This window comes from Salarias fasciatus, chromosome 5 (assembly GCF_902148845.1).
Source record: "Salarias fasciatus chromosome 5, fSalaFa1.1, whole genome shotgun sequence".
Taxonomy (NCBI): Eukaryota; Metazoa; Chordata; class Actinopteri; order Blenniiformes; family Blenniidae; genus Salarias; species Salarias fasciatus.
Window position 1 is genome coordinate 22,279,183 of NC_043749.1, and position 14,076 is coordinate 22,293,258.

A 14,076-nucleotide genomic window follows, 5' to 3' on the forward strand; every position below is an offset into this window, starting at 1 on the left:
AAGTCTGAATTCTTTTGTTGCCAAATATTCCAGGAATTGTTGTTTTACATCACACGAAAGTTGTTCTTTTGCAGAGTAAAGTTAAATATCTAATAACTCATCCTCGACTCAATGACGTTTCTCCATTGTGCAGCCAATCAAAGATTAACATTATTAACATTCTCCTCAATGCGTTTTTCACCAAACCTTAGAAATTCTGTCAAAAGCCTTCATGCCACAAGTTTGACAATACAAATAATTCATTTAAAAAAAGTCACAAGAAACATCAAAATTATGTTTAAAGATCTTTTTAATTTAGCATATGCTTGTTAGACAATATTTAGACACATAACAATAAAGTACTGTACCGAAGTGAACCGAGCGGCGTGTTTCCAATGCCCGTGGCGAGTGCAACACTGTACCTAGTTGTTTATTGATTTATTAAGTTACTTTTCGCACCATTGCAAGTTTGACCTTCATTTTCTATCAGCACTTGTAACATATCACTCCCAGGATTTGGGAACAAAATGACTGAGCTGCACTACAGTCTGGCATGTTGTGAAAAAGCTGCAAGAGGTAGAAATTAATGGCGACGCACCGTCTTTGACACTAACATTGATTTATTGCGAGGGTGCGCACAGCTACAATATGTGCCATCAGTCAAAAGTCTGTGAACTTTGTTAGCTGTTTTAACGAACTTTCCCCCGTCGTTATGTTGTCAGATCTCTGCATTTTGTTTGAGCATATGCTGCAAGGACTGATAGAAATAAAACCCAAATATGTAAATACAAAAGGCCTTGCTGCAAATTCACCACAAGCAAGTAAACTGCACTTCACACAATCTAAAACATCAACAGAGAGGCAGTCCTTTTTTTTTTTTTTTTACAAAATGGATTATGAGCTTAATTAGTATCATAAGAGTTCTCATTAGTAGTACAGAGCGTTCATTCTCCAGTATTAATATTCAGTGCGTGGATAATACCTCTAGGCATATTCTGTAAGCAAATGAAATTTGAGTCAATGTCCATCAAGGTCAACATTTGAGATCAAATTGCTGTCAGTGGATAAGCTGGTGAAGCTGCTCAAAAATGCCAGCTGCGTGTGCCTTTAAGGGAATTTTTATCAGACGAACCGGGCCGGAGCATAGTCTCATCCTCTGGTTCAGAGGAGGAAGCGGCTCCAGCGATTCGGTCGCCGGGTGATTTCACCGTGCGCCACACTTCCCCTCCGACTCTTCACCACTTTACCGCCTGTCAGGAATGAGTCAGTCACCTCTGCGGTGGCTGGCTGGAGGATGCACGAAGATCGTTTGGAATGCGCCAGGCACTTATCAACAACCAGTGCATTTCTCCCAGCGGGGGTTCAAATATTATCCAGATTGAAGGCGCAGGGTAATGACAGGGTCAGCAACCAAATGTTTTCTAGTCACTGAAGAGAAAAATAAAGCAAATCCCATTTAAAAAAAAAATTGCATATGCAGTTTTCCTAATGTTGCTGTGACTGTGGGACACCTCTAAAGTGTGTCATCACGTTAAAAGTCAGGCTCTCAGAACAAATCTGCTCATTTAGGTCACCGTTTGTCAGAGCAGACAGGCGTGATGTCTGCTTTAACAAAATAAATCAGTCAAAATAAGCTGAAATCGATTTCGAGGTGACCAAAACACAATTTATTGCTTACCCCCGTTACGCTTCGCTCGACTTCTGCGCTGCCGAAGCCGTGCGCGCGCAGACCCTCCTTTACGGCACGTAATACGCTCACGATTAATGCGCTTGTGAATGATCTGAAGGAGGACAACACACTCTGCAAGAATAGAAGCATTTGTATGTTTTGTCAAGGCTGCGAGAACAAACGTAGTTCAACAATTCACATTTCAGGAGAAATGCAAGTGCAGAACTACTATAAGGAGATGGAAAAAAAAAAGAAAAAGAAAAAGAAAACACAGCCTATTCTGTTATAACCACTTGAAATTTCTTACCAATACATGAGAAAAAAGATGTTTCAAGTTCACTCTCTTCTCTTGGCCCTGGGAGACGGAACACGTTTCTCTGTTCTTGCAGAGTATTTTTACACATTTATTCATTTGAAATGTTATTTCAGATACTTATACACACTTTATATAGATGACAACATCAAAGAACAATTAGAGCATTATAGCGTCCGTTTATTTCGGTTTTACTTTATTCAGTTAATGAAACTGACAGCATGATGAAGGTAGATTAGTGGTTCAAGAACTACACAGAACAAGAGTGCAGGAAATACGACCCTCACCCTTCAAAAACACAGTTGGTACTTTCCATCCTGTCAAATATGTACCTGTTTCAGTTTGATATGAAGGCCAACAGGCCTCGATTAGCCAGCTGCCAACGCTAACACACCTTGGAATTCACAACATTTTAATGAAGAACTTTCACATATATTACACACACCGTCGAGCGCTTCGTTGTGTTTCCACTCTTTTTTACATGCTGCCGCTGTTAGGTGCAAACAATGTATCACATCCTGTACAAATGAAATGCAATTTACATTATTCATTCATTTTAAGAGTTTTATAACCACATTAGGTTAAAAAGGCAGACTATTCATCCGCCCTGTTATGATCTGAAGTGATGTTAAACTCAAAAGAAAATTGAGCAGTGAGGGTTAGGACTATCTCCACGTCCCGATCATTAGATAAGAATGATTCATTACTCTCTAAATATTACTAGTATGGAAATACTAGTAGGAAAACGAGTGTTGATTGAGTTTCCACACCTCGGAGTCCTCTGGTGATATTCCTCATCGACGTCTGATAATTGTCAGACAGACTTTTGCCGTGTACTGTAAAACAAAACCTTTCATCCGAGCGTCCTCCTTGTTATTGATAATTACTGGTCCTGTAAACATGCTAATTGCTGTCTCTCTTAGGTCGACTCCCTCTGTTTGTTACAAAGCCGACAGAAGTTTAAATGGCGGCAGCACTTTCATTTCATCATTCATTGGAGTCTGGCTTTTGATGTGCGACTGGGGTTTACAGCTAATGTGAGATGGGTATTAACAAGGCTGCGCGCACATTTGTTTTATCTAGCTGATGAACGCCGCTGAATAATGGAGCAGATCTCTGCCATTTACAGTACCTACTTGGGAATGATAATACTATAAAATCTGGCACAGAAGACTTTCATTGATCAAATAAATACGTCATGATTACAGTAATTTCAGAGTGCAAATATAGATTTTGAGTAGGATAACTCCACACTGGACTATAATAACTTGTAATAGCTAGTATGTACTGGCATGAGCCCTTTCACAAAGGCATGGAAATATCCTAAAATCAACTTGTTCTGTAGCCACAAATGTTTTTTTGCAACAAAACAGGAAAAATGAAACCTTTTTTTTTTCTTCTTTTTTTTTTTTTTACGAGTGCACAGACTCAGATTCGAGACACAATAGTAGGTATCATACGTTCACATTGTATGGGATGAGAGAGAAAGGCTGGCAAAGCTTATAAAGCGATGCTAATGTGCTCTGTGATGTGATGGTAGTCCCCAGCTTTCAGTTCTAAACAGATGGGATCTCTCCCTCAGGATCAGATAAAAGACGTCCATTTCTAACTCTGCAGAGCATGGCAGATTCAACAAAGACCGCCTCTCAAAGGCGCGCTGTCCATGGGTGCTCACACACAAGTCCTTCACACAAAACAAATGTGGCAGAGCGCAGGCAGCAATGATGAGGTTAAACTGAGGCGTATCAATCTTAACTAAGGCCGGAAGAGAGACCAGACCAAAACAATCACATGGAACTAATCTGCTGAGGCCTCTGTCACCGAGGGAGTAGGGAGGGGGGGGGGATGACGCACGGTCCTGAACATTCAACGCGTCCCATGGGCTGACAGCGCCGCTGGTGAACAAGCGTGTCTCAGCTTGCTTATTCCACGGGTTAAATCGTAAGATGTCAAGCTCTTTTAAAGTGGCAACACCTTCTCATCATACATTCAAATCCCCTGAATTTATAGGGCATTTGATTCAGGGCTAAGCCGCGCCGCCGTCTATAAATATACATCACCTCGGCGCGTAGTCGCCCCATCACACTGTCAGTGGGAGCTGCCACACCATGAGGATATTCTCCAAACCCTCCACGTTTGTCCTAGCACCTGCCGCCGCTCCTTCCCTCAGTCTGCGAAACCCTCTGCCTCCGGAGATCACCGCAGCAGATATCACCCTGTCCCTGCGGCCGCCGTCCCTCTCGCAAGGACGTCCCCGGACCCACATTTCTGGGTCATCGCTGAGCTCGTAGATAGATCCATCTTCCACGCTGTGCTCCAGAGACTCCAGGGAGGAGTCCGACGCCTCGTCGCCCAGCGCCGTCAGCGGCCGCCCGGGCAGCCCCGACGTGGAGCGCAGCTTGTACTGCAGCAGGACGCCGCGTCCTTTGCCCCTCCCGTCTCCCTGGTAGGACTGCTGCAGGGACTCCTGGGAGGAGGTGTCGCTGCGGTCCTCCCCCCCGCAGGCAGAGTCCGGGCCGTCCCCGACAGAGTCCCTCTTCAGCAGGTCGGGCGACAGGAAGCTGGTGGAGGCCACCATGAAGTCCACGGGTCCGCAGTGGGCGTTGAGAGAGATCATCCCTTTACCTGGGGCAGGAAGAAGCACGACTCAAAACCCACGGAATGAAACAACAGCCCTTTACTCCTGTACTGAACACCAAATGATTGTTTGCTGGAAACTCAAAGAAAGGATATAACTGTATTTAAAATAATTCTTACAATTTTCATCACTTCATTCATTATTTCATTCATTCTTACAATTTTCCTTACGGACCTCTTCAGAAACTATACAACAGCTTAGTTAACTTTCAAGTTTCAAGAGAAAATATTTCTAGGTCACATTATTGCAACTCAACAAACAAAAAGAAACTGAACAACAGTCACATGCCATAAGCGGATCACTTTGAAAGGCACGACTTTGTGAGAAAACTAGTGGAAAGGAGGAAACTAAATGAACAAAACCCTTATCAATTGTTCTGAGTTTCTGTAATTTTGGTTTTGCAATTGAAACAATTCAGATGGAGTACAGACTTTCCGCTTCAATTCAGTTTGTTTCATCAAAACTATTTGTTAGGAACCTGATTAACTAAAGCATTTTTAAACACAATTCCTTCATTTGAGGAGCTCAAATGTAATTGGACAAATGAAATAACTGAAAACAAAATGTTCATTTCTAATACTTGGCTGAAGAAACCCTTTGCTGGCAGCGGCTGCCTGAAGTCTTGAACTCATAGAAATGGCCAGGCGCCGGGTTCCCTCCGTTTTAATGCTCTGCCAGGTCTTCACTGCAGCCGCTTCAGCTGATGTTTATTTGAGGGCCTTTCCGACCGAGGTTTAGTCTCCAACTACTGAAATGTCCTCAGTGGGGTTGAGATCGGGTAACAAACATAACGAAGGACTCGTCCTCATCCGCCTTTGAGTAAACTGTCCTGAAATGAAGGGTATTGTGTTAAAAAAATATCTATATCTGTGCAAATATTTATATTTATTAAAGTGGCTACCAGCTCAGTAATACTCAGAAGCAATGCCAGACCTGTTTGATATATGAAGAGCGGATTTCCTTTCACCTCATGTTCATTTTGAAAGTTGTAGTTTTTTAGTGGTTTCAAGCTGGACTGCATTCTAATAAAAGGTGTTTCCTGCATTCAGTCCACAACAGTAACTTCTGTACGATGGCACACTATTCCATATATACGGCACGGCTGCTGTGTTGACTCTCGGGCAATACCTGCGCTGACGAGATGGAGCCTCAAGGAAATGTGAGGCACAACCTCAATAATGTGCAGTGCAGAGTAATTCTCTATCATAAAAAAAAGAAAATCACTCCTTTTTCACTTGACCTCTCAAGAGGATGTCCAATCACAGCCAGACGGCCCTCTGATCCATACCTGTTATTTTGGGGATGCCCTCCAGTTTGGGAACTGGAAGAGTGATAATTAAGCCCTGGGCCGTGCCCACCCATAGCAGCCCTTGGCAAATTAGAAGACTCGTGACTCGCATGCTCTTTTGACCTGCAATACAAAAGCATTGACAGAAAATTGAGTTCTTCACCACCCATTGTTACAGAATAACATACCACAAAACTACAGCACATTATGGGGTCTGCCGAAAGAAAAAAAAAATCGATAGCTCCCTGTTGACAAGATGAGAAAACTTTAACAGACTGGAGTGGGGTTTTTTTTTCTTTTTTCGGTGTATTATGAACTTCATTTTATCCTATAATTACCAGAAGTATTCAGTTCTGCCGTGATGTGAATAGAAGCAGTTTTATTTTGCGTTATCGTCACTGTGATCGGGTTGTATTTGACAAGCTCATTGCATGCACAGCGCAGCACAGCTACCTTTGACAGAGTTACATAAGATTATGAAAAGTTGGATCTGTCTACTTACGACTGACCCAGTTGAACAAAAACTCCCATCGAAGCCGAACATCGGAAAACAGTCTGAACTTAGTACCGCACATTTTTGTCTGAGATCTGACTGCCTATAAAACACCCAGCTTCAAAGTTTCAAGCAGCAAGAGAACATAGAGTATTCAAATGTTATGCAATGAAATTCTCTCTTATTGTTAAACATGACAGATGTGTCGGAGACACTAAATCCAGAAGTCTGATGTTTGCCGTGGTTGATCCGATCGGACCTCGTCTCAGACCTGTGTGGGTAAGCAGAGATGAGGCCAACTGACCCCTGCTGCAGCAAAGCAACATCCAGCACTGCTATTCTCCGGAGCTCAGTATCTGAGACATACGCTCAGCTCCAATATGAGAAACTGTCAGAGGTTTACCACGGTTACTGGAAAAGAGGAGTTCAACCACATTGTTAAGGCCATTCAAAAACAAACGCATGATAAAGTATGTGCGAATGGAAGTGAAGGGACAGAAATCGATCACGGTTCATTTTGACGTCGCAGAGACTAAGATTGTGTGTGTGGCTTACATGTATCGGGCGGTTAAGATGAGTGAATCGTAATGATCCTTTTGTGTTTTATTACTTCTTAGTCTGAAGGTCTTGCAGGTGAAATTCCACTGCTTTGTCTATGTGGTGCCTGGCCTCAGCGCTGAGGCCAGGATCACTTTACGCAGCCTCAGTATTGGGGCGAGGCACAAAGACAGTGGTCCAAGTGTGTGTAGGTGTGTTTGTGTTGTGCCAGTGCAGCTATATTGGATTTTGTCCAGACGCTCCTGTGAGATCTGTATTTCCTGCTGGAGCGGTGCGAGACGGTCGGATGTGTCCTCAAAACTGTGTTGAACCAAGTCGAACTCATGTCCGCCTTCAGTTTTATCGTCATGCAATTAACTCTGTGAGTAAAATCATTGTTAAATGAATTTGTAAAGCCATAACAAAAAATAAATAATGTAGAATAAACAATGCTGAATTTGTATTATTTCTTTCTAGTTCGGTATAGTGCTGTAATTAGTTTTAATTCTCTTTTAGCTTGTTTTAAATTTTAGTTTTCTTCAATGTGTACATCACAATGTATCCTGTAAGCTGTAATTTCTATGCTGTTAATCTGACAGCTGATCGAATTTCAGGTGGTTTTCCATTTCTTAAATGTGCTGATCGTCCTTCCAATGAGATTAAGCTGCAGTGTTTGTTTGAATAAAGTTCACTTTTCAGATTGCGCTGTCGGGCAAGGCATACAAGTCGACATACAGGGTGCTTTCTGCAGGCAAGCTTTCCCCTGCATGGCTGTTTTTCCTTGCTCTGCATTAGCGACGGCAGAGGATAATTGCACGCCCCTATTATACATGCACATCCTTTGTTTCCAGTTTACAAAAGGGTGAAAAGGCATTGTTTGTTTTGGATTTATTTTTGCATTCCTTCTGTGGTCCCTCAGCTTTTGGCTCCCACTGTGGCCTAGTTATCTATGGAGCCATTTACCATAATATCCATGGCAACCATAATTGAATTACACCAACACTCATTTGAAGACAACTAAGAGAATGCTCATTTACATGTGTATCAGTATTTACATGTTTGTTCTGTGTCATGCTCAGATTATGATGATTTGCATGAGTGGCTCAACGGTGTCATTAATTAATTCATTTCATTGCGGAGGGATGAATCATCCCAAGTAGGAAGCTGATGCGGTGTGCATCTGTGTGTGTGTGTGTGTGTGTGTGTGTGTGCACGAGAGGGAGCAGAGGCAGAGCACAGAAGCACATTGAACAAACAAGAGAGCAGGAGTCCTTTAGGTGAAGACCTCAGTAGGCCAAAACAATGCGTTATGCACCGACTAAAAAAAAAAAAAAAAAAATGGCCCCTATCTTCAAAGAGTCAGCCACCTGCTCCCAGTGCCTGGAAATCTATTTGTACTTTGGTTAGGGAGCTTAGGTGAGCCAGTGATGCTCACTAACACCCACCCCTGCGTTTGCCACGAAATGGAGAGTTAAGTCGCAAAATGTGGGCACCAGGCATTGTCTTCGGGACAGCGATAAAGAGGGATAATGACAAAGACACATGAGATTAAGGAGGTATAGCTTAACCTCCAGCGATCTTGCACCCCGGGTTTTTTTTGCAGCAATACACACTCTCTGCAGTGTGTAGCAGGTTTATCACTGAAGCCGGTCTTCGCCTTAAAAAAAAAAGAAGAAGAAGAAGATTCTCCGAAGATAAATGTTTCCCCACGATATGTCACAAAGGACTCTATTTTGGAATAATATTTTTGCACCCTAAGGAAAGAACTATTAAAGGCATTAGTAGAGAAGAGATCAGCAGTTTCCTCTGCCTCAGAAACTTCTCTCTTGTTTACTGCAACTGGAATTCCCTGTTGAGTATAAATCACATTAAGGGGAGAGGATTAGGGGGGTATATCATTACTGCGCGTCCTGGTATAAGTCAAGGAGAAACGTACGGGAGCAGAGACCCAGTGATGGGAAAAAAAAAAAAAAAAAAAAAGATTACATGTGCAGTATCTGTGGTTGTAGAGTGTCGAGGGATCCTCTTTTCTCTTGTGAGCTCAACAAATCACAACTTAAGTCAAAGATCCTCTTCCTTTTGTGGACCCCAAAGACATGAGCTGAGCAACTCTTTTTCTTTTCACCCCGTAACTTCCCTCAGGGCCGAGCCTTGAGGCTGCCACCCCCCCCCCCCCCCCCCCCCCCCCCCCCCGTCCTCCCCCCTCCCCCTCCCACCTCAAGTCTGCTGCATATTTCAAGGAGGAGCAAGAAGCTCAGGGTGGAAATGACCCCTGGGTCACTGCTATTCACCAGATATCATGGCCAGAGGACTCCGCTCCCCCTACAGTCTTCTCTTGCAACAGGAAAAAAGAAAAGGGAACTTTGATCAAAAAGAGAGGCTTTATCTTTGAAATACATGCCTGTTGTTATTCCTTTTTAACTGAACTCACAAGAGAAAACCTTTTGTTTTTTTTTTTTTTGTTTTTTTTTTTTCTCTTTCTGATGAGGTGAAGAGCTACCACAGCTTTGAGTATTGCTCTAAATACATCAATCACAGTCTGGTTTGACTCAATGAAAAAGACTAAACTTTCTAAATCCGAATGCATTTATACCACTCCCTTATACTCAAAGTGATCCTCACATGTTACGTATTCAAGCACTGAATGAGCTGATGGCAAAAACATTTCTGCGGCAGGCGAGCGGCGTCATGTGTGCAGCGGCTCTGCCTATTAGACACTTTTCGGGAATGCTCCAGAGCCATCTAATTTGTTTACCATGGTGTGCGAATCAAAAAAAGGGAAAACACCCACACTCGCTGATAAATATTTCATCCATTATAAAAGAAGGCACACAGGAAGTAATGGCCTATCTGTGGCATCCTAAACGGACTGCAGTGAGAAGTGAAACAGGGGTGAGGGGGATTTTAAAGCGGGGAGGATGAGATGAAACAGAGAAAAAGTGGGACAAAATGAAAGCAAAATATTAGCTCTAAAGTAGGATGGAGTTAAGGTACATGTAGAGACGGAGAGATGGGGAAAAAAAAATGTGAAAAACATACCAATGAAGCATGGATGTTTAAAAGAAATGTAATACTTCCATAGTAACCCCGTATACGAAAGTCCTTAGGGCTGCCATTTAAGTGCTGCTCAATGACTTCACTTCTTTTTTATTAATCCCTATCTTTCCCCCCGCGGCTCTATTATGGCTTTGCAAAGACCTGAGATGGATACTTATTCAGGTCGGTCCCAGGAGTGCAAGACCCAAGGAGCAAGTTGGACAAGACAAGAATATCATTCTGGGGAGGAAAGTGTGATCCAGCGTTCAGTCTGTGCCCTCTCATTGCTTTTATATAATAAAGACAAAAACCGAGGCCTGTGTCAGCAAAGCTAATATTAGCAGAGTGACTTGGAAACATCTGGCTGGAAATGTGTTGTTACAGTGGGAGTCCTGAAGCAAACGGAGCCGAGCGCTGCATTGCAGGGTAGAGAGCGCCGCTGGCGTACGGAGGTTGAGACCCAGCATGTGGGGTGTGTGTGTGTGTGTGTGCGTGTGTATACCCGTGTTCAGCAGCGTTGAGTGTCTTGAGATGTTGATCTCCTGCAGCAGCTCCAGGGTCTCGGTGTGGAAGAGGCGGATGGAGGAGCCCTCGGAGAACGCCATCCACACCCCGCCGCCGGCGCACGCCATGTGTGCCACGCTGACCATCGGGTCGGGGTGGACCTCAAACTTCTGGAATGGAGACAACAACAGTGTCAGCAGTCCATCACGGATGTCTTTTTAAACCAAGCACCTGGGAGAAATCCAGGCATGCTGAGGGAGAACATGAAAACTCCACATATTCCCCTGAATGTTACTGACAAGAATGTGTGGCCCAAAGGAAAACACAAACACTCAGAAATGATAAGACTTAAGCTCTTATGAAGGCAACACTTTCAAAACTGAAAGATTAGCGCCATCTGGTTCAATGGAAATGACCTATTTACTGTAGTATAAACTGTATTGTGCTCAGTTATAAAAGGCACTGGTAACAGAGTTACTGTGACGTTCAAATGAAAACTGTTTGATGCAAAGTTTAAAGAAGAAAAAATAATGTTGATGTCCTGCGAAGAAGCCCCTCCCTTCAATTTTACATTTAGCTGCTTGCTCAACACTCGTTTTAGTAAATATTGTCGACTGTCCCTCCTAATTCTGTAATTTACAGGGTCCCAGACACGCCGGGCATGTTTTTTTTGCATCATTCCCCCGGCTTCTATCTTTTTAAGAGCACAATGGAAAGAGAGTTCCAGGCGCAGAGTCTTAATGAGTAGCTTGAAATAAATGCAATGAGCCTTATCATGGCAACACACGCGGCCCCTGCGGTCTGAGGCGTGACAGGGGTTGGTTTGGGCATCATCTTGGAAACTCATATCACTGTCAATGCACAAGTCGCATGAAGCCGGGCAATTAGTCAGTGAGGATGACTGAGTGAGGACGAGAACGCGCCGCCCACCCCAACCCAAGTGCACTGGCAGACAGGGATTACCACCTGTTCGTGTGCCCTTGCCAGTGGGTCCTCCTTTTGTTTGAAATTAGGGGGAAAAGGAAAGGAAAGAAGCCTTTGATGTGTTTTCTGCTTTAATTGACTCCTCAGCACTGGGTGCCTGCTCCGCCTGGGAAACGATACGCGGCGCATCTCCCGGTTTTCCAAGAGCAGCCATCAAAAAAAAAAAAAAAAATTGATGTCCTTAATAAAAAGGATACTTTTACCCTCAATAACACATTGAAATTTAAATCAGGGGGACAAGATGGCTGTGAAAACACTGCTGTTGTCCTGTATGTGTTGCGCTGCCCGGTGCAGCAGCTGTAAAAGCCATAAAAGAAACGCAGTGGCTAAAGGGCGTTTAGAGCACTGTGCTTTTAAAACCAACTGAACACAGTGTAAAACAACATACTGGTTTACACGGGAACACATTGGGAAAAAAAATCCATCATTTTCTATATCTGTATCATCCAGACGAGGGTCGTGGGGGGGGGGGGGGGGGGGGGGGGGGGGGGTGCTGGGTAACAGCCAAGTCAACACAGGCCATGAGGCGGGGTACAATATGAACAAAGTGCCAGTTTGCCTCAGGGCTGAGACACACGTGCACGCACAGTAATAAAGCAAACATAAAAAAAAAAAAGAAAAGAAAAAAAAAACACACACAGGGAGAACATGCAAACTCCATGCCATTAGGCAGACTGGAAGACGTCGTTTGAAAATAAGAATATTATTGTTGAGCTACCGTATTTGGCCATTTCCATTTTTTTCTTTTTTCCTTGAAATAATCCATTAGAACTTAATGAATTCCAAAACACATCCGCAGTCTGTATATAACACGTTTTGTGTTGGACATTAGTACCATGTGATGGCAGGAGTGGGAAATATTGCAGTGTGAAGCGCTTTGGGCTCTGTCATGGCAGGGTAAAAAGCGCTATACAAGTGTAGTCCATTTACCATTTTACCATATTTTCTCAGACATCTAGTCAGAGTTTTATCCAGTTTAAAGTTTGATTTATTTGACAATAAGTTAGAAATATAATGTCACTTTTGGTCACTTTCTATCAGTTTCTTTTATATAAAAATATAATTTACTGGCACCAATTTATACGGATTTTAAAAATGTTACAACTGTTAAAAAAAATCCTTTAACACTCACAGCAGAGAACATCTAATTAACCGTGTTTTAATGAGTGTCGTATGAAGAGTGAGTGACAATACAGATTTTGGCTGCAGGAAGCATGATCAGAAACTATTTGTGGATATTCTGGGTTGCACATGAACCGACTTTAGGAGATATTTTTGTTGGCAACCGTCGGTTTGTTGTTCCTTCTGTGCCTTTTCTGGCAATCAAAACGATTTTAAACGACTCAGTGTCTCCGCTGAAGCCGATCCCGACTGCGGCCGAAGGCAGTGTAGAGTCAGTCCATCACAGGATAAACACAGAGAGAAACTGCCACACCTAAACACCTGGACTGTGGAGATATATATATAAAAATATATATATACACACACCCTATATTGAATGCTTGTTGTGCTGTGTCAAATAGAGGATAAGTACAAGCCACAACTGCTGCCCCCAACCAACAAGCTGGTATTAGCGCGCTGAATCCAGCATGGCTCGCCGAGATGAGGCAGTCAGTGAAGCTTGACAGTCGTAATGTGCCCTTTCCACTCATCTCGGCGGTGTCACACTAACGGCAACATCCCCGCTAAAGTCCTTCGCCGGCACCGAGAAATAGCGGCGCCGCTAAAGCCCACAAACACTATAGCCGGCCCGAGCAGCTCATTAGTCCTTCATTACGGCAGGTGACACGGTGTCTGTGTCCTTTACCGGGAGCTAAATCCACATCTCCACTCCGAGGGCAGAGGAGTCGAGTGGACGTGTGAATGATAGGCGAAAGCAGTAGGAGTAAGAAATAGTAATGGGAAGAGGAAGGAACAAGGCCTGCCAGTCAGTATTGATCAAAGCCGGTATGCCCATGCATGTCCTCCTTTGTTAAGGTCTGCCTGCGCGGGAGCGACTCTCTACCTGTAGCTTGTTTTGGGGGGGGGGGGGGGCTCCAATAACAAGGCAGAGTTTGATCCTGAAAAGGAGTCTGAAATCACAACACGAATGTTGACATGTTTGCACAAAATTGCATTTGCGGTGAAAACAAACAAACAAAAGAGTTTTTTTGCTATCCTTTGATTCAAATCGACTCCTGCTGCGTGACTCTTCGCAAAATAAAATATCACTTGATTGGCTGAGATTTTCTTCATTTTCTCCTTAATTAAGTTGTTTCAGAATCCCATTGTGTTCCTGGGCTCCTGCTGTTACCGAGCCCTTTCGGTGGGTCTGATGGGAATGTAAATAGGTGTTTATAAATGTTGTGATTTCACTGACATATCCAGATTTGTGTCAGGAGCTAAGCTATTTAAGCCAAATTGTACTGTAAACATCATCAGGGCAGCTTCGGTACAGCGGCGCTGGAGGAGGAATGTGGATAAACAAAGAGCTGGCGGCGCTGCTTTTTTTTTTTTTTTTTAGGTCGGACCAAATACTTTTATCTGCAGCGACTCTGCTAAATATAACTATCTCCACAATATCAGACCCTCTTAATGTATCTATGCGGCAAATCACAGATAGCATTAATGAGCGCTGGAGCTAATTTTCAGCAGT

At 43.4% G+C, this 14,076-nt stretch overlaps 1 protein-coding gene across 3 annotated transcripts in view; it reads right to left on the minus strand.

The window, feature by feature from the left end:
- Nucleotides 1-2,135: 2,135 nt before the first annotated feature.
- The window catches only part of arhgef10la (Rho guanine nucleotide exchange factor (GEF) 10-like a), a 125,422-nt gene continuing 113,481 nt past the window's right edge, over nt 2,136-14,076 (minus strand). For all 3 annotated transcript variants that reach the window (XM_030091729.1, XM_030091727.1, XM_030091728.1), the window contains 3 exons: nt 10,456-10,627; nt 5,888-6,010; nt 2,136-4,586 (listed from right to left, as the gene is read on the minus strand). In XM_030091729.1, coding sequence (XP_029947589.1) covers nt 4,042-4,586; nt 5,888-6,010; nt 10,456-10,627 — 840 coding nt within the window. In that variant the 3' untranslated portion in view covers nt 2,136-4,041. The remainder of the gene's footprint in view (nt 4,587-5,887; nt 6,011-10,455; nt 10,628-14,076) is intronic.